Source organism: Nerophis ophidion, linkage group LG05, assembly GCF_033978795.1.
Source record: "Nerophis ophidion isolate RoL-2023_Sa linkage group LG05, RoL_Noph_v1.0, whole genome shotgun sequence".
Classification (NCBI taxonomy): Eukaryota; Metazoa; Chordata; class Actinopteri; order Syngnathiformes; family Syngnathidae; genus Nerophis; species Nerophis ophidion.
Window position 1 is genome coordinate 58,069,385 of NC_084615.1, and position 21,539 is coordinate 58,090,923.

Sequence of the window (21,539 nt, forward strand, 5' to 3'; positions counted from 1 at the left end):
TGCAGATTAAGTTAACAAATGACAAAATATATGTCAATTACAAATCAACAAAAGTCAAAACCACTTTCAATTTAAAAAGTGAAAGTGAAAGTAAGATGAAAATGAAAAAAGATAAAGAATGCAGCCCATAAGAACAAGAGGAAAGAAGTGGCAAGATAATTGATAACTCAAACAAATCATATTCAGAGGCATTAAGGGAAGCAGAAGAAGATGCAAATGTAACCCATGCTTCGAAACTATATAATACTATTATTTACATTAAAACAAAGTGAATTAAAAGCACTTGAAGCCATTAAAGCCCTTGAACAACCAACAGTGTTACATTTTGGTAGAAACAAGTGCATTGAAACGGTTAAAACAGTTTAGAAATGGTATCTCAAGTAAATCACATTTGGTTTTGCTAAATATGTCCATATGTGTCAATTAAAATGGTCACTCTAACATCCATTTACTGTTGTATGTAATAAGCTGCAGTCAAAGCTTCGTGAGACATACTTTTACACGAGCCAATCAAATTGGATCAGTTTCCCTGTTAGCCAATCAGCGAATCCTGTGAGCCAAAAGAACCATATGACGTCATGCGTTCGCTTCCTGTTATTGTTACTTCCGGCTTTACGACCGGTGTTAGACCCATCAATCGGCGGGAAAAGGTACATTCTATTCCAACCACTACGTAAGACACACAAACAGTTTAAATATATGTTTACACATCCTGGGTCATGTTTTAGCAGTCGATAATTGCTATATGTGTTGTGTTTAAACTGTAGAACTAGAACAGTGTGTGTGTGCTACACATGTGTACTGAGCTCAGCTGGCGAGGTGAAACGCCATAAAAGTCATACATTGACTCAAAGGTGAGTAAGCACGTTGTTTAGGAGATTAGTATGTTTGTTTTGGGCTGTTCACTGCGTGTATTTCATCATGTTGTACTTCAGCTAAATATACTGTCCCATTCCAAGGAGTGTGACGTCACATAACACATAAATAATGTCATATCTCCAAGGAACTACTGGATGTTGTTACTGCAATTAATGCAACTTTGAAGCGAACTCAGTTGCAAATGAGTGCACACATAAATGCTCCTAGTGCAGTTAGCTAGCATTGATCGCTAGCTGGTAAAGGTGGGGAAAATTATCGATTCTAAATCGATGGACAAATATCGGATATTTAAGTATGTTAAAGTGATACAGACGCTTCTAAAATGTGGCATTAGTACTATTTAATGTTCTCTAAATTGGGTACAAATATATTTTAGAAGAGTGGCTGTGCTGCCAACTGAGGGTTCCTGGTTCAAACCCCACCTTCTACCATCCTATAGTCACGTCCGTTGTGTCCTTGAGCAAGATACTTCACCCTTGCTCCTGATGGGTCCAAGTTAGCACCTTGCATGGCAGCTCCCGCTATCAGTGTGTGAATGTGGAAATGGTGTCAAAGCGCTTTGAGTTCCTTAAAAAGGTAGAAAAGCGCTATACACAGGGATGGAAAAATCCGCCGATTTTGGCGCCGCCAGGGTCATTTATATAAAATAATGCCAATGTGTGAAGGCACCAGATTGCTTAGCTCTACTATCAGCTGACATCAACCAATGACATTTCCCGTTAAAAGCGTCTGCACACGTCGTTTGCCCACAATATCTAGTCCCTGATCCTCAATTATTGTGAGCGTTTCTTAACTCGTATTCTGTTTATATTGCTTGTGTTTATCAGCGACTAATCTGGAAAGAAAACACAGTAGCTCTCAATTAACACGTTTCTTTATTGACAAAACAGTTTCAGACATGGTTAAGCTTATTCAAGATAGGAATGCTTCATTAGCGAAAGATATTGACAAGGGCGTGAGAAACAAGTGGAACTGGGCATGGCTCGATATATCTATCAAACTGAAGGTGAAGATTAACAACAATATCGTAGAAGTAGACGAACTGATCAGCGATTTCATCGCAAAGTGCGATGAACCGTTACGTGTTCAGTGCTTATATTGCAAGGACATTGTGAACTATGAATCTCGGGGAAATGTCGCACTCTTTGACCACGCGAAATCGGCAAGGCATCTAAGTAAAGTGAGTTCACAGAGAAGTAATTTTTCACTGGGATCTGCCTTCAAGCTGAAGTCAAACATCGTCACAAATGCAGCCTCAAATCAACTATCGAAGCCTCCCACCTCCGACTCGGCTCCTCTCACACCAATCTACGACAGACGAGTCCATTCAGAGGTTCAATACACGATCTTATGTATTTCAAAATTTTTATATTTTGAATTCTGGTTAATCCATTTGTAGGCCTATTTTTGTCTATAGTCCAAAAGTGCAAGAATTTGATATATGTGTAAACTTGTATGCATAAATTTCATCTCATGATACATTTTTATGAAAATATTTGCTAATAAATGTGAAATTTTTGACAGGAGAATATTGTTAGATTTTGACTCAAAATTGCAGGAAATGCATCCTAAGATAACATAGATTTCAAAATTTTTGTGGGGGGGCATGCCCCCAGACCCCCCTAGCAGGCGAGTACACTATGTGCACTCGGGTGGAGCCGCTATGCGGCCTTCCGCAAAGCAGTGTTTTAGGATTAAAATATTTTCAGCTGATTTTGTAAATCTTCATTTACCATTTAGAAGCAGATATTTGTATCGCAAATTTGATGATGGAATTGCTCGGATGGATAGGAATACAGTCATAGATGTAAAGACTGAAAAGAAAGGGGCTCAAAACACAGCCATGCAGGGCACAGGCGCTGAGGGTTGAGGAAAGATGATGTCCGACCTTCACTCTCTGAGGGTGGACTGTAAGAACAGTGGTTCTCAACCTTTTTTCAGTGATGTACTCCCTGTGAACATTTTTTTAATTCAAGTACTCTAATCAGAGCAACGCATTTTTAGTTGAAAAAAAAAGCTAAAGAAGTAAAATACAGCACTATTTCATCAGTTTCTGATTTATTAAATTGTATAACACTGCAAAATATTGCTCATTTGTAGTGGTCTTTCTTGAAGTATTAGGAAAAAAAGATATACAAATAACTAAAAACTTGTTGAAAAATAAACAAGTGATTTAATTATAAATAAAGATTTCTGCACATAGAAGTAATCATCAATTTAAAGTGCCCTCTTTGGGGAGTGTAATAGAGATCCATCTGGATTCATCAACTTAGTTCTGAACATAACTTCAATATTTATGGAACATGTCCAAAAAAAATTGAGCTGTCAACACTGAACATTGCACTGCTGTATTTTTTTTTCACAGTTTATGAAGTTACATATTTTCTTGAAGTATTATTCAAAAAATGTATTTATAAAGGATTGTTTTTTTTTTTTTTTTTTTATTAAAAAAAAATAATCTTACTTACCCCTTGGTATACCTTCAAGTACCCCCAGGGGTACGCGTACCCCCATTTGAGAACCACTGCGTTAGAAAGTCTTTGATCCAGTAGCAGATCTGTTGAGACAGGCCTAACTCCAGCAGCTTGGGAATCAGTCTGCTCGACAGAATCGTGTTAAAGGCACTACTGAAGTCCATGAAGAGCAGCCTGACATAGCTCCTTAGCTTTTCCAGGTGTTTAAGTGTGGAATGAAGAACTGTTGCTATGGCATCCTCTGTAGATCGATTTACTCTATATGCAAACTGGTAAGGGTCAAGTGCAGATGGTATGATAGCGGTGATATGGCTTCGGACGAGTTTCTCAAAACACTTCATGATGGTTGGTGTAAGAGATACTGGCCGGTAGTTGTTTGGGCTGCTAGCGTTTAACTTCTTTGGCAGGGGGATTATTGTGGAGGACTTTAGGCAAGGTGAAATCTCACCCTGTGATAGGGACTGGTTGAACATCTTAGTAAAGACATTCACCAGTTGGTCCGCACAGTCCTTTAGAACCCTTCCTGTCATATTAACCCTGTTGGGCTGCAACAATTATTGTTTAAATTGATTAGAAACAGCTTTGATTTATATTTTGTTACTTAGATGAATCATTTAAACAGGGGCATCGCCAGACATATTTCACTGGGGCACGTGCCCCACTGTTGATCTGCAGTGCCCCAGTAAAAATTTCACCAATAAAAAAAAAAGCTTCTGAGTTTTAAATCTACATAACATAGACAACAGCGCACATACTACTTAGTATGGTAATTGATTGCTACTGTATACACTCCACGAAACAGTGAGCACATGGCTACTTAATATGGTAATGTATTCACGTGTGGATCGAGACTTCGGTTGAGAGAGAGAGAGAGAGGGGGGGGGGGGGGGATTCGAATCACTGCGTGAGGTAGGTGACGTTAGCCAACAACAATTTCTTAATTACAATATTTTGATTTTATTTGACTCAAACTGTAACTCCTAGATGGATTTAAGAAAGTTATTCGTCCGCAGCAGAGAAGAAGCGAGGAATGAGAGATGTAAGTGAAGTCCTAGCTAGCTAGGCAACATCATTGTCTTAAGTTGATGCTAAGTTAGCTAATGTTATTCCTTGTATCAAGACAAACATATTCATTTGCTGTACGAGCTGTCGGGGAATTTCCAATGAACATGAAACATAATGTTGGTTATTGTCTGCTGGTTCTGCATCAATGATGATTTGGAGTAAGCATGTGTGAGTCAAATGGTTTATCTTCAGGAAGAAAACATTTTTTCCATATCATCAAGTCGTGAGCCAAATTTTTAAATCATTCAAGTTTATTTCACAGAAAAATAGCACAGTAGACTTGTCTTGTTAATCGGTGTGACATTGACTAAAATAATCTTGTTTTGTCACCAGAAAAATGGCTACAGCTAAAGCATCTGGTTTTGTTTCCAGAAAAAATAGTAACATTTCTGTATTTGTTTTCAGAAAGATGGCTGAAAATATCGGGTTTTGTTGCCCCATTTAGATTTTTAAAAAATACATTTCCATGTCTGTCCTGAGTCCTCCTCCAACTTGTTAGTCGGTTTGCCTTTTGCTAAAATACTCACTAATAGTCACTAGAAAAATGGCAAAAAATATCTGGTTTTGTTGCCACAATTTGATTTTTTCTCCCTAAACTTTTTTTTTTCATGCACACATCTGACTGCGACTCACTGAAAACGACACACAATCCACTTTTATGTCACGACCCAGCAGTTGGGAACCACTGGTCAACTGTATAACAGTTACTGTAATATTTCCATGTCTGTCCAGAGTGATTGACCACTTTGCAAAAATGAAAACGAGACGTTACAGTTTACTTCTCAGAAAATGATTCCCTGAACAGATACACAACAGTTGTTCATTTATTCTACTACTGTGGCTTTATTGTTTTGTGTATATTTTATAGTTTTGTGTATCTGAAATAGGATTAGCCACATTGCCATAAATGGAAATTAAATATTTTATAAAATAACCCAGAGATGTAGGGGTGCTTTATTTTTGTTTTACTTTTGTAGATGTTAAATTTGCAGATGATTACTGCAATATATATTTAAAAAAGATTCATTGCTCTTCCTTTTTGCTTTTACCAGTAGCAGTTTAGAAGTCTGGAGTAAAAAAGTGCACAAGTAGGTCAAATGCATTAGTTAATTTCAGGTGGTTAATCAAAGATCCATACAACATAATCTGATATGATTTCATAGTTTAAAGTACTATTTATGTATTTTTTTTATGATAAATAAGTGCTAAAAATGTTTTTGCTTGCGCGCTTTGCACGCTCACATGAATTATTTGTGCCCCAGGTGTGCCCCAGTACAGTATTAGGTCTAGTGACGCCCCTGCGTTTAAAGATCAAATAAATGTCTCATTACAGTACATAGTTCCAGATTGATGAGGCTTTCTTTTTAGCAGAAGTAATGAAGAGAAAAGCACTTCAATGGGATGCCCTCGGTGTCATTCCCTTGTTTGTTGGTCAAGCGAGTGGCTGTAGTCAAAGCGTTTTGGACTTTCTCAAAGAAAATTCCCTTGTGCCTACATTTTTTTAGGCTGTGGGAACCGTTCAAACCACAAAAAGGATAACAGTTTTTTCGGAGTTCCTCGAGAGGAAATCAAGAAGGGCGATAGCTTGCACGATTTCACAAGACGACGATGCGAAACACAACTGTGGAGTGATCTCTTTGTTAACAGTTTATTTGATATAAAACGCATTTTTGCTACAAGTGTTTCGTAAAGCACCAACTCGGCAATTCTAAATAAAAGAAAGCGAATGTGAGCATAAGAGTTGCTTATATCAAAAGCAGAAATCATAAATTAAGCTTTCGACACGGACACAACGTGTAGATTCCTAAAGTAGCCTTAAGCTTGACGCTCCTCTACTATCACATTCACTCCGCTTGCTGCGGCAACAACAAAACAAAACTCCAGGCGTTCTTCTTCGTTTGTATGGTTTACTTGTGATCTTAATAATTCAAAACATAAAACAGTCACGATGTGGGAACAAATGAATGACAAAATAAAGAGAGTTTGTTGCACTACTAGTTAGAAAAAGTATGAATGAGAATAAGTATGAGTGAGGTCAAAAAACTGTGTGGCTCGATTCCACCGCACCTGACAGCAATTACCCACGACACCTTGCGTCCAAAAACCCCCTTACCACACAGATCCTTCCGCCATATATGCAATTAAAACAGTTACGTCATCAAATCATTTTGACAAATGTAATAATTACACCTAAAGTGAGATTTATATAATTACTCTAAGCATTCAATATATACATTTTCTTATCATGCAAATAAAGTAAATAGTCCCCTTCTGGCTGAATAAACATAAAGCACCTTCCATAAAATGTAAAATAACTGAAACAGTATTTAGGCTCCTACATTACCGGCCCCTAATTGTTATCAATGTCCTTGAAACAATTACTTAAACGTGTTAACTCAAAATTTAAGGTGCCTAAATAGCCTTAGTACTTCTCAAAAAGCTTGTAGTCCTTGCCCCATTCCACTCTGGGTCTTTGCTTCGTCGCCATACTTTAATTATCTTCAGCTTCCTGAAGAAGACATAGCTTTGTAATAGGGCGATGAAGCTCGTTAGTCTTAGTCTTCACTTTAACCTGACGAACAAGTCCATCTCCACCAGGAAAAGTCTCTAGAATTCTTCCAAGTGGCCAGGAATTTCTGGATGAGGTTTCGTCCACGATCAGCACCACGTCTCCAACACGAAAGTTTCTTTTAGGTGAAGACCATCGCTGACGTTCTTGAAGCTGCGCTAGGTATTCCTTACACCAGCGTTTCCAAAAGATATCCGCAAGGTATTGCACTTGTTTCCATCTGCGACTGGCGTATTGGTCGCACGGATGAAACACTCCTGGAGGTAGCTCAGGTTTGACCTTCAGCAATAACAGATGGTTGGGTGTGAGAGCCTCCAAGTCGTTGAGGTCTGAAGAAGTCTTTGTTATGGGTCTGCCGTTTATGACTGCTTCAGCTTCACAAAACAAGGTACAAAGACCCTCTTCACCCAAAACTTGTTCCTTTACGGTAACACTCAGTATTTTTCTCACTGAACGGATTAGCCGCTCCCAGCTTCCTCCATGGTGAGATCCTGCTGGTGGATTGAAATGCCACTGGACACCTCGTTGTAGCAAATGTTCGTAAATCTTCTTGGTGTTCCATTCTTTGATGGATTTCCTCATTTCGCTGTCAGCTGACCGAAAGTTGGTTCCGTTATCGGAATACATCTCTTTGACTTGTCCTCTCCTGGCGAGAAATCTTCTGATTGCGTTAAGACAGGCATCGGTGTTGAGTGAGGATGCGACTTCCAGATGTACGGCTCTTAATGCAAGACACGTGAAGATGACGCCATACCGCTTTACATGTCCTCTTCCCCTCCTCACTTGGAACGGACCAAAGTAGTCCACACCAACTCTTGTGAAAGGTGGATCGTCAGGTAGGACCCTGCATGTTGGTAGATCTGCCATGAGTTGCTTTCCAGCAGCTCCGTGGAGTCTTTTACAAATGACACACCTGGACAGAAACCTGATGGCTCCAATGACTCCAGGTATCCAAAATTTTTGACGTAGATTTGCCATCATGTGATTCCTTCCGGCGTGAGCTGTTAGCTCATGAATATGTCTCAACACAAGCCTTGTGATGTGTGAATCCTTAGGCAATATAGCTTGCTGCTTGGAGTTGTTAGGCATTGCTGCACGGCTCAACCTTCCGCCAACTCTCATAATTCCATCTTGAAGAATTGGATTTAACTTGAAAAGTGAACTACTTTTCTTTACTCTTTGATTTTTCTCCAGCATCGCCCAATCTTCCTTGAAACTTTGTCTTTGGCAGAATTTCACAATTTCGGTTTCTGCTCTAGTCATGTCATCACAAGTCAGACACTTTCCTTCAATATCTTTCTTGAATTCAAGCATCTTACTTTCTTCTCCCGATGTTCTTAGTTCTTTTCTCTTTTCCCTTAGCTCTTTCAGTAGATCTTTGAGTTTTAGAAACCAGGCTACAGCACGCTTCAATGCTGTCCAAGAAGAATAATGGTTTATCCACTGATCCACAAAATCTTTGGCTTCTCCTGTTTGAATGGCATATGCATGAGTCACTTTTTTGACCTCTAGGTCGTCCATATCCAGCATTCCAGGATCTGGATTTTTAGGCCACTGGTCTTGTGAGCTGAGCAAGAAACTTGGTCCTGAGAGCCAGCTCTCATTTTTCAAAAATGCTTCCATAGTCTGTCCTCTTGAAACGTGATCAGCGGGATTCAGAGTGGTGTTAACATATCTCCACTGAGATGTTCTAGAGTGCTCCAGGATTGCTGCAACCCTGTTTGCAACAAACGTCTTGAATCGGGTACACTCACTGTTTAAGTACTTGAGCACCGCCGTGCTATCTGTCCAAAAGATAGACTCCTGGATTTCCAGCTCAAGCTCTTTTCTCAGAAGCTTATCCATCTTTGTCGCAACTGTGGCTGCAGTCAATTCCATTCGAGGAATAGTCTGAGATTTTAGGGGCGCCACCCTTGTCTTTGCCATGATCAAGGTGGATTGAGCTTCACCTGTTGAAAAGCGTGTCAGCAAGTAGCTTGTGGTTCCGTAGGCATCTTCACTTGCGTCAGCAAAATGATGAAGCTGCGCAAAGGCTGGCACACCAAACTTCTTCAACTTGACGCATCTGTCAACTCCAAAATTTTCAAGCTGTGCCAAACTTGAGATCCACTTTTTCCATCTCTCAATCACTGTGTCAGGCAGGTCTTGATCCCAATTATATCTTTACCGACATAGATCTTGCAGAATTATTTTAGCAGGCAATATTACTGGAGACAGAAAGCCCAAAGGATCAAAAAGTGAACTTACTATGGAAAGCAATCCTCTCCTTGTGTATGGTCTATCTTTGAGGTTGATTTTTAACTTGAATTGGTCTGATTCGGCACACCACTGGATGCCTAATGTTCTCTCCATTGGCAGGTAATCTTCGTCCAAGTCCAGATCTTGAAAGCCCTGTGCTTTTTCCTTTTCTGGGATCGAGTTAAGCAACTTCCTGCTGTTGCTTGACCATTTTGTCAGCCGAAATCCTCCTTTTGCCAACATTTTCCTCAACTCAGCACACAGGGTAATGGCTCTATCTTCATCAGCAACTGACTTAAGACAGTCATCCACATAAAAATTATTGTTGACAGACCTTGCCGTATCCTGTCCAAACTCATCCACAAAGTCTGTAGCACATTTTTGAAGTGCAAAGGTTGCAACACTTGGTGATGATGTCGCGCCGAAAATGTGAACTAGCATCTTGTGTTCAACGAGATCCAGCTCGTAGTTTCCATCAGGCCACAAGAGAAACCTCAGGAGATCAGTGTCTTCATCGCTTACTCCAACCTGATGGAACATGGCTTCCACGTCCGCCATAACCGCCACAGACTCCTGGCGAAATCTTATAAGGACTCCTAATAGTGAGCTGGTGAGGTCAGATCCCTGCAGAAGCTGTTGGTTTAATGAAGTACCTTGAAAGCTTGCACCGCAGTCGAAGACAACACGCAACTTCTGTTTGGTTGGATGTCTTACTCCATGGTGAGGCAGATACCATGTTCGCCCCTCAGCAGATTTGCGCTCTTCACTTTCAAGCTTTACTGCGTAACCTTTTCTTAAAAGGTCATCCATGAACGCCACGTACTCTTGGTAAAACTTGACGTCTCTCGAAAATCTCTTCCGTAGGTTCAGTGCTCGTTGCTCCGCAATTGCCCTGTTATTTGGCATAGACAAAGGCTTCTTCTTCACTGGAAGGCAAATATTGTAGTGCCCATCTTTAAGTACTGCAGTTTGAGACATCATACTGATAAACTGATGGTCGTCCCTGGACATCTCAATGTTTTCATTTTGTCCTGCATCAGGAAAGTCATGCTTGAACTGCAGCTGCCAAAGCTCCTCAAGCTTCACCACTGAGATCCTGTTTGCAGTAATTCCTGTCCATTTGTCAATTGCACTTCTGTCACTTCCACCTCCGAGTGGTCCATTTACTGTCCAGCCAAGTATCGTTCTCACAGCGTATGGTCCATTATCCACACTTTTAACCACTTGCAGTGGCTCCATCGCTTTGGGAACGTTTACTCCGATGAGTAATCCAATCTTGGCTTGAATTTTAGGTATTCTCACCTCCTTTAGGTGTGGCCACCTATCAATATCCTCTTGTTGGGGAATATTGTCCTTAGAGACAGGAATGTCTTTCTGTGAATACACTTCCTCTAGTTCCACAAACTCTTTTCCGTCCAAGCTGCTGATTTCCAAACCAGTCACGATGCTTGTGTTCACAACAGTGTCATTTCCCATTGTTCGCAATGAAATGTTTACATTGCGTCCACTCACATTCAGTTGGTTTATCAGTGACTCTGTGGCAAAAGTAGCTGAACTACCTGGGTCCAGAAAGGCATACGTGAGCACTGTCTTGGTTCCTTTCTGTGCCTTGATGTACACTGGAAGAATCGAAAGAACACAATCTTCTCTACCGGCCCCAGTGACACCACAGGTTTCAGTTGTTTGTACAATGGCACTTGATATTGATTGCTGTTCACAATTGTCCTTTCCGGTTTCTTCTCTGGAGTCTTTATGACCAATGTGTAATAATGTGGGATGCAGTCTCGAGCATTCTTGACATTGAAGTTTTTGTTTGCAGCTACTACTCATATGTCCATGCTTTAAACATGCAAAACACACACCTTTGCTTCTCAAGAAGTCAATCTTGTCTTTGTGGAGCTTGCTTTTGAATTTCTTGCAAACTGTGAGGCTGTGTTGCTCTCCATTACAATAAACACAAGGTTTTCTGTCCACCAACACTGTTCGTGTTTTTGTTATGATGTAGTTATCATTTTCTGTCTTGGGGGGCACAACGACTGTTGTAAACACCTTTTTTGGTTTGAGGGTTTCTACATATTGTGGTTTTATTTTTTGTCTCCCAGAATCTTTCGTGTTCATGGTGGTTTCTTTTATGTTCCCATAAAGCGGGTTCAAAAGATACTTGACTTGCCGGTTTACAAAGTCCACAAAATCCTTAAACTTAACTCTTGTTTTTGTTCTTTCTTGTAAGTCGCATGCAAACTTCCTCCAAGGTTCTCTGAGTTTATATGGAAGTTTGTTTACCAGTGCCTTTATATTGGCTGTGTTGTCCAAGTCCTCCATGTAGGTAATGTCTGTCATTGTGTTAGAGCAGCCTGTGAGGAATAATGCAAAGGACTGAAGGGCAACACCGTCTTCTGGCTTGATTGTTGGCCACTCCATGGCTTCTGTTATGTAGGCTTCGGCTATCTTAAAGTCATCACCAAAAAATTCCTTTAACGTTTGTTTTGCTTTAGTGTATCCTGCTGAAGATTCCATATTGGTGCAGCTCTTTACCAACTCATGTGGTTGTCCACTTGTATATTGTAGTAAAAATTGAAGACAATCCCGGTTGTCACTTGTGCGGCTTTCAATTCCATGTTCTATAGCCCCAATAAAAGATTTGTATTCCAGGGGGTCACCCTTGAATGTTGGAATGGAAAGAGGTGGAAGTAGAGATGCCTTGTGACTCTTCACGAGATACTCTGTGACGTTGGCTTGCTGAGATACTGCTTGGCAAAGCCCATCAAGTGTTAATGTCTGTTGTTCTATAATTTCAGTCCTTGGCGCAAATGTAGTCATTTGAATAGATGTGGGGGGAGCATTATGTTTAATGCTACGTGTTGGTAAAGTGGGTGGTGGTACTTGTGTGTTAGGACTAGCAAGTCTTCTAACATCCTTTTTATCAGCTGTATTGATACTGTCTTCTTCTTGTGTGTTTTCATAGTTTTGTAAAACTTCCATTTTAGCGTCACATTCAGCGAGTGCTGTTTGCATTGCATGCATTTCTTTTCGCGCTTTTATTGCAGCTTCTTCCTGTTCTATGGCCAACTTTTCTTGTAAAGCTGCCGCCTTTGCTCTCAATGATACACGCTCCATTTCCGCCTTTAATCTGACAGAAGATGAAGAACATGAACTTCTGCTTCGTGATCCAGCTTTACTTTGACTTCTAGCGGTCCTCTTTATTGATGTAGACCGACTATCTGCAGGTGACACTTGTTTATTGCATTCTTCCGCTTGCTCAACACGCTTAAAAACATCTTTCATCCACTCCTCACATTTCCAGAAAAAGTCCTCCATCATTTTATTTTTTGGATCAAACCAATTGTTTTGATCTTCCACAAACTCCTCCTCAGACATGAATTTCTGAACATCAGCATTAAGATCCAAAAATTCTTGCTGCAAGCCACTAAAGTCCACACGAAGCTGATTTTTTACAGCGTCCACATTAACATCCTCCTCCATTAAGTGCTCAATCTGCGTCATCAGGCGAGTCAATTGAGCCAGTGAGCTCTTGCGTGCCTGCATCTTTCTCACCTTGTGCATTTCTACAGCCTTCTCGGTCATTTTTACTGTCCTTTTTCCACTGTCTTGTGCATCCATTACAAGCCAATATTTCCACAACGAGTCAATAAAAATGCCGATGTGCCGCAGCGTCGCACCGGGACGAGCTCTCTCTCTCTCTCTCGTTCACTTTCAAGCAGCGTGCACTCACGTACCTGTCACCTCCTCTTGCAGCCTTGTTCCTCTTGATCCTTTACAGTCAGGCAGTTCCACGTTCCGTTTACTCCACAAAGAGCAAGTTTTTTGACTAAAATGTAGATTCCTAAAGTAGCCTTAAGCTTGACGCTCCTCTACTATCACATTCACTCCGCTTGCTGCGGCAACAACAAAACAAAACTCCAGACGTTCTTCTTCGTTTGTATGGTTTACTTGTGATCTTAATAATTCAAAACATAAAACAGTCACGATGTGGGAACAAATGAATGACAAAATAAAGAGAGTTTGTTGCACTACTAGTTAGAAAAAGTATGAATGAGAATAAGTATGAGTGAGGTCAAAAAACTGTGTGGCTCGATTCCACCGCACCTGACAGCAATTACCCACGACACCTTGCGTCCAAAAACCCCCTTACCACACAGATCCTTCCGCCATATATGCAATTAAAACAGTTACGTCATCAAATCATTTTGACAAATGTAATAATTACACCTAAAGTGAGATTTATATAATTACTCTAAGCATTCAATATATACATTTTCTTATCATGCAAATAAAGTAAATAGTCCCCTTCTGGCTGAATAAACATAAAGCACCTTCCATAAAATGTAAAATAACTTAAACAGTATTTAGGCTCCTACACAACGTATGGATCCATAGTTATATTAAGATACGGACGGGGGAACCCACGCATACTCGTAATGGCGTGTCTAACAACATCAATAAGGCAACAAACATACCCAAAACTTATGCAGTTACAGCAGTGCTTCACAAACTGTTTTCACCAAGTACATAATGACCAACATTAAAGGCCTGCTGAAACCCACTACTACCGACCACGCAGTCTGATAGTTTATATATCAATGATGAAATCTTAACATTGCAACGCATGCCAATACGGCCGGTTTAGTTTACTAAATTGCAATTTTTTATTTCGCGCGGAAGTAACATGCTAAAACGTTGCGGTATGATGATGCGTGCGCGTGACGTCACGCATTGTAGAGGACATTTTGGTCCAGCACCGTTCACAGCTATAAGTCGTCTCTTTTCATCGCATAATTCCACAGTATTATGGATATCTGTGTTGCTGAATCTTTTGCAATTTGTTCAATTAATAATGGAGACGTCAAAGAAGAAAGATGTAGGTGGGAAGCGGTGTAGTGCGGCTGCCTCTAGCAACACAAACACAGCCGGTGTTTCCTTGTTTACATTCCCGAAAGATGACGGTGAAGCTTTACTATGGAACAGAGCGGTCAAGCGAACATGGTTCCGTACCACATGTCAACCGGCAGGTTTCGGTGAGAAAATGGAGGTAATAAGTCTGCTCTTACCGTAGACATGAGCGGAGACCTTGTGTCGTCCCGCACCTGTCAAAGAGGCAGCTGCGGACTCTCTTGCCTCCTCCCACCGGCCGCCCCCGACCGTCGGATCCTTCCAACGTAAAGGAAGCATCGGCTGCCTTCGCCTCGTCAAGAAACGTTGCTTCCCTCGGAGACACTGGCGGTCACCACACCCGTGGCAACACCCCTCCGACCTTCAGGTTATACAGGTACGACCATATAATCTCACTAAAACACTAGTAACACAATAAGCAGATAAGGGATTTTCCAGAATGATCCTAGTAAATTTGTCTAATAACATCTGAATCGCTCTGCTGTCTAGTTTTTTTTTTCTTTTTTTTTTTCCTAGTCCTTCACTCTCACTTTCCTCATCCACAAATCTTTCATCCTCGCTCAAATTACTGGGGAAATTGGCGCTTTCTCGGTCCGAATCGCTTTCGCTGCTGGTGGCAATGATTGTAAACAATGTTCAGATGTGAGGAGCTCTACAACCCATGACGTCACGCGCACATCGTCTGCTACTTTCGGTACAGGCAAGGCTTTTTTATTAGCGACCAAAAGTTGCAAACTTTATCGTCAATGTTCTCTACTCTTTTCAGAAAAAAATTGGCAATATTGCGAAATGATCAAGTATGACACATAGAATGGACCTGATATCCCCGTATAAATAAGAAAATCTCATTTCAGTAGGCCTTTTCAAATACAGTAGTGTAGTAGGACTAAGTATTCAGTAAAAACAAGGCAGAGGTTTTATTTAACAAATATATTCGTGGCCATTGTAACATTACACACTTAACAATACTGTATTTGAAAGTAGGAACATAAAACACTATACTTTAATGAAGTTATTCCACTAGTGTACTGGTGGTGCAAGTACCACAGTCTGAAAATGACTGAGTTACAGTGAGCTGTCTTCTTTCACAACCAGCTAGGTCTTCAGTGGTGTCTCAGATTATCTTTGAGTGGTTAACATAAAAGAAAAAAGAAAAAAAAGTGAATCAAAGCTATCGAATGCTATTTGCAGTTTCTTTACAAGGGCGTGTCCTCCTAAGACACAAAGTTAAATCGTGGAATATAACCTTACCCGAGCAAAAACGATCCGTCCTTTTCCAAGTTTTCATCTGTTTTGTTGTTTAGAATAATGTTTAGAGCACCAGACAGTTCGACATGTCTGGGAACGCGACCGATGGATAAACCTTGAGATAACTTGACTAATCTTTTTTTTGATAACATGTTACCATTCCAGTACATAGCTTGATTTTTTTAGGGCAGTACGGTGAAGCCAGTGGTTAGCGCACGTGCCTCCCAGCGAGAAGTGAAGTGAAGTGAATTATATTTATATAGCGCTTTTCTCAAGTGACTTAAAGCGCTTTACAAAGTGAAACCCAATATCTAAGTTACATTTAAACCTGTGTGGGTGGCACTGGGAGCAGGTGGGTAAAGTGTCTTGCCCAAGGACACAACGGCAGTGACTAGGATGGCGGAAGCGGGAATCGAACCTGCAACCCTCAAGTTGCTGGCACGGCCACTCTACCAACCGAGCTATGCCGCCCCTTGGTTCGATTCCTGGGCTCCCCAGAAAATGGATGGATGGAGTTTGATTTTTTTGGTCATATCTGCAAGCGTACTAAGATAGTTTGCACTCTATTTGCTGCACAGTAGCCATGTTGTTTGGTAAACCACCACTTCATTTACTTTCGTTTAAAGGTCACATGACTGAATACAACCTATTGCCAGTAATCTCTTCCATTTGACTCAAACCTCGATTAAAAAAAAAAAAATAGCGAGGTAGCACAGTGGTCATAAGTTTGAAAACTTCTTTAACTGTATTCAACCAATCAGCATTCCTCCCTTGCTGGCAGGAACTAAAAACAGTTCATGCGGAACTAAATCTATCCAGGTAGTTTTTGGTGGAAATACGGGGGGGGTCTTTATTTACCCGGGTAAATGGGAAAGTTCTTGCAGTGGAAAAAGCCCTAATGTCGCATGTAAATTAGCAAAGCTGCACTTTTCTAAAGCTTGCCTTTGTCTTCTTGTGTTCTGCAGACATCAGTGAAGACTTTTTTTTTTCCCTGAACGGCGGAACATGAAGCAACCACAGCCCCCCCACCTTAAAGAGGTTGAGGAGGTGCCCTGGCGCCCCCACATTAAAGAGGAAGAGGAGGAGCCACAACTCCCCCACATCAAAGAGGAACAAGAGGAACACTGCATCAGTCAGGAGGGAGAGCGTTTGGAAGGATTGGACGAGTGCCCAGTAATTTGTGTCATTGTGAAGAATGAAGAGGATATCAAAGGTGAAAGTGAGGAGAGAGAGGTGAAGCCTCCAAACAGTAGCTCAACTCAACACATGACAAGAGAAGCTGATGGAGACCACTGTGAAGGAACTCAAGCAAACAACCTCTTAGCTCCACTATCAGAGAGTGAGGACACAACATCACACTCTTCTGACACCGATGATGAGAACTCTAAAGCGGGTATGACATGTCATAGTGACAACACACACTTTAAATGTGCTCACTGTGACAAAACCTTTAATTACCATTCTGATCTAAAAACCCACATGAGAAAACACACAGGAGAGAAACCATTCAAATGCTCGGTTTGCGGGAGACGTTTCACTCGTAAAGGATCTTTGACAACACACATGAGAATACACACCGGAGAAAAACCATTCCTGTGCTCAGTTTGCGGGACGAGTTTCACACGCAAGGGAAATTTGACAACCCACATGAGAACACATACAGGTGAGAAATCGTTCGTATGCTCAGTTTGTGGGAAAAGTTTCACTCTCAAAGGAACATTGACAACACACATGAAAATACACACTGGTGAGAAACTTTTTAAATGCTCAAGCAGGAACGAAAGTTTTATTGAAAAACGAACCCTTGCCAGGCACATGACAAAACACACTGATAAACCTTTTTCGTGTTCAGTATGCAACAAAAGCTTCAGTGGACGAGGAATCCTTGTGACACACATGAGAATACACACCGGCGATAGACCATTCATATGCTCAGTTTGTGGCAAAGGCTTCACTCATAAAGGAAACTTGACAACACACACAAAAATACATACTGGAGAGAAACTGTTTAGCTGCTCAGTATGTGGTATAAGTTGTGTTCAAAAAGTTCATTTGAAAGAACACATGAGAACACACACAGGTGAGAAACCTTTCGTATGTTCAGTATGTGGTAAAAGTTACACCCAGAGAGGAACTTTGACCACACACATGAAAATACACAACGCTGTGAAACCTTTTTCATGTTCAAGCTGCCACGAACACTTTAGTGAAGAAAAAGACCTTGTAAGACACATGAGAATACACACTGGAGAAAATCAATTCATATGCTCCGTTTGCGGTAAAGGTTTCGGTCGGAAACCTCAGTTGAAAAGACACATGAGAATACACACGGGGGAAAAACCTTTTTCGTGTTCAAGCTGCAATAAAAGGTTCAGTGAACGCACAAACCTTTTAACACACATGAGACTACACACTGGTGAGAAACCATTTATATGCTCAATTTGTGGCAAAAGTTTCATTCAGAAAATAAGTTTGACAACACACACAAGACTTTTTCATGTTCAAGCTGCAGCAAAAGCATCAGTGATCTAGAATCCTTGTGATACACGAGTGCACACTGGTGAGAAATTGTTGAGTTGCACATAGGGATGGGCAAGATGGCCCCAAATATATAGCATGATATATTGCAGCCCTTTGCAATGACGCTAGGTAGGAAGTTTTGTTTGAAAAACAATACAATAGCATGTACAACAGACAATCAGATTCATGAAATAATTGAATGATATTATTCTGCATTTACATAAGGAACTAGACTTGTGTGGGTGTGTACCATTATGGAACTGTTATTGCTGGTTAGCTTGCCCACGGACGTTTTTGAGTGACGGACCAAAAAGTCAGAAATGACAGCAAGCTGTCTGTGTATTAAAAGGTAATGTTCCATTGTCCAGAGACCAGAATTAAGTAAAACGCCAAACAAAGCTTCAGCAGCTTCTCCATATTTTCTGTCCTTTTGACGTTTGTGGCAGAGGCTGTCTCTGACTTTGTGTGATGCAGACTGACCAGGTGGGCTGCTAACATGTTTTAATGATTTGTTTCTCTGATTCGGTTGACCTCTTTTTCTGTTTCTTCTTCTCAGAACTAACTCAGTTTTGGTGTTTGAAGGGCAGGATCATGGCGATCCCTGGCTGTGGGCTGTGGACAAATACTATTTTAACTGGTGGCGGGGAGGCTTGGCACTCCAATTATACTTGCAACTAAAAGCATAACAAAAAGCCGATAGACTGCTTGTATTGAAAAATACTCAAAAGTCGGGGTACTTGTAAGTTGGGGTTTTGCCCTTAAAGCCCTCCTGTGACCAGCAACTTGTTTCCTGAATTTGAAATCAGTAACCAGAAAAAAATATTTTGCCATACTGGAAAAAAATACAGTTTTTATCACTGTAGTATTGACCATATGGTGACACTGTACTTGGTAAAGTTACTGCCGCTCTTTGTTTTTTCAAAAGCTCGAGCTTAGTAGTTAGCATGGCTTTCAACGTTAGTGAAGCAATCGATGCCTTGTGAAAAACAAGGAGTGATGCTGCGTCCCTCAACGCCTCGATATGTGTGTGGCACTTAAAGAAACGTGTGACTTTTTACCGTCAAGCATCAACAAGAAGAGCTTGTTTTATCACACAAGTGGAACTAAGGAAAAGGACAATTTCCGAAGTCTGCAGTCATTTTGATCTGACGGCGGCAAATAAGGGAAATGGTGTTTTACTGTTTACAATTCGGCTCATTATTGACATAGTTAAATGCTTCATATTCTCTTCTGTAAAAAAATCAATATTTATGTTTTCCAAGTATTAAAAGTGCTTTTTGCAAACTTGATGCCATCCCTTGTGACCTTGTGCCTTTCTGACCCGTTCACAGCAGTTGAGTTTGGTCCAGTTTTTGATGTTTGTAGTCTGTTTCTCTGGGCCTCCATCATCCTCTCCTCATGCATCTTGCCTTCTGTCAGCTGTTTTTGAATACTTTCTATATTGATTATACGCTAAAAAATATTTTAGTTAGCGCGTTTAGTAGTAGTATATTACAAATTACCCTTTCTAAAATTTGGGTTTTGTTTCGAAATCTAGACCACGACACTTTAAACATTCTTCAATTATATAACCAAAGCTCAAATGCTTCTCATTTTGTTGATAAAGTTTTAGTTTGAGTCCATGTCTCTCAGTACAGTAAGTTAGACCAGGTGTTATTAGTTTTGGTATGATTTTCAGGTTCAATCACTGATGACATCTATTAATTAGACAAGAAGCAAGGAATCATGAAGAGACAGAGTTCAATTTAGCTCATGAGGAGACAGGTATTTCGGGCTGTATTCTAGTGGGGGCGGTCTGGCGTAGTGGGTAGAGCGACCGTGCCAGAATCTTAGGGTTGCAGGTTCGCTTCCCACCTATTGACATCCAAATCGCTGCCGTTGTGTCCTTGGGCAGGACGCTTCACCCTTGCCCCCCGTGCCGCTCACACTGGTGAATGAATGATTGGTGGTGGTGCGAGGGGCCGTAGGCGCAAACTGGCAGCCACGCTTCCGTCAGTCTACCCCAGGGCAGCTGTGGCTACAGATGTAGCTTACCACCACCAGGTGTGAATGAATGATGGGTTCCCACTTCTCTGTGAGCGCTTTGAGTATCCAACAATAGAAAAGCGCGATATAAATTTAATCCATTATTATTATTACAGATCCAAACTACGTTCTAAAAGGCAAGCCTGCGCGCTTCCTCTATTTATTTGGAAAGCCCTGTTACATCACTAAAGCTATCGCTGAGGGAAGCGGGTAATCTCGAAAACTCCAGTTAGAATATATGATTATAGAATAAATAACAAATAGGTGACACAGGTCATATCGCCTTGTCTCTGCTCTGTCTGTCTCACGGCGGTGTTCGGCCTTGGCCATCAGCAGGCCGAATCTGGACACAACACATATAAAAACAACTGGCAATCTTTTGGATTGCCAGCTTGTATAGATACAAAAATACCACTTCAGCATAAATGACAATAATTTATATCAACGGCCCTTAAGCATAAAGTTATGATGATAATATATACATAATTATTTTAACAATGATTTCCAGGCAACATAAATAATTTTAATTTGATTGTCAGTTCTTACATTCTCAAAGTGCATCTGACCAAGATACATATATCTTATTTGATACTTGTTTTACATGTCTGCCATCTATTGTGAGGATTATTCCAGGAACTACTTTTTTGTTGTTGCATACTATCATTGCTTTGTTTTTGTCACATTCATTTCCATTCCATATAGTTTGTCTTTGTCATTTATTAGAGTGAATAATTGTTGTAGGTGAGTTGTGTTCAGTGCTAAAACAAGAGTAAATCATCAGCATGACGTAGATTGTTTATGTTAAGATATCTTCTGTACTTCTCTGAAAGTGTTTACTATAAACAGACTTGGTGACAAACAATACACACATTTGCCTTACTCCTTTTTATGAAATGAAAATGTTCCGTCATTCCCTAAACAGTTCTTATGACTGCTCATTGTTCCCAACTACTGTATGTCACGACTTGTAGCTCTTTCCCACATATGTCAATTACTTCAGGGCAGCATGATTGATGAAATTTCCAGTTTTTCACTTGGTCGGAGGAAATAACATCAACGGAAGCAACCGGAATTAAAATGTTTGGAGAGTTCACTGTAACGAGAACTTTCCAGCTGTGTCCTTGGCCAGTCTATTGGAGGCATATTTGGCTTGATCTAAAAGTTCGTAGACCGAAACGGTCTTAAATTGAGGTTCAGCTGTATGAGCGATAATAAAATGTGCTGCTTTGCAGGCCCATAAGAGATATAAGCATTATTAAAATAGGTTGCTTTTCTTTGCAGCAGACCCATTACATATTATCATTATTTATTAAACAATAATAAAATAGGCTGCTTTGACAGGCTCATAATAATATGAGCATTAGTAAAATTGTCTGCTTTACTTCGCAGCAGGCCCATAATAAAGAGAAATAATAAAATGGCTTCACGGTGGAAGAGGGGTTAGTGCGTCTGCCTCACAATACGAAGGTCCTGCAATCCTGGGTTCAATTCCAGGCTCGGGATCTTTCTGTGTGGAGTTTGCATGTCCTCCCCGTGAATGCGTGGGTTCCCTCCTGGTATTCTGGCTTCCTCCCACTTCCAAAGACATGCACCTGGGGATAGGTTGATTG

The 21,539-nt window shown here is 40.7% G+C and overlaps 1 protein-coding gene across 8 annotated transcripts; it reads left to right on the forward strand.

The window, feature by feature from the left end:
• The first annotated feature begins 586 nt into the window (after positions 1–586).
• On the forward strand, positions 587–20,795 carry LOC133553419 (gastrula zinc finger protein XlCGF57.1-like). Of its 8 annotated transcripts, none has more exons than XM_061901602.1 (4): positions 587–673; positions 768–854; positions 14,300–14,512; positions 16,350–20,795. In XM_061901602.1, exon 4 carries the CDS (start codon positions 16,390–16,392, stop codon positions 17,914–17,916), a length of 1,527 nt encoding a protein of 508 aa, XP_061757586.1. In that variant the 5' UTR covers positions 587–673; positions 768–854; positions 14,300–14,512; positions 16,350–16,389; the 3' UTR covers positions 17,917–20,795. The 8 variants fall into 8 exon arrangements, with proteins under 8 accessions (XP_061757586.1, XP_061757589.1, XP_061757591.1 ...); XM_061901603.1 differs by having other exon boundaries at positions 606–650; XM_061901605.1 differs by lacking the exon at positions 14,300–14,512.
• Positions 20,796–21,539: the final 744 nt, after the last annotated feature.

Coding starts and splice junctions, on each gene's coding strand:
- LOC133553419 (XM_061901602.1), top strand. CDS start 16,390: ATGAAGCAACCACAGCCCCCCCACCTTAAAGAGGTTGAGGAGGTGCCC.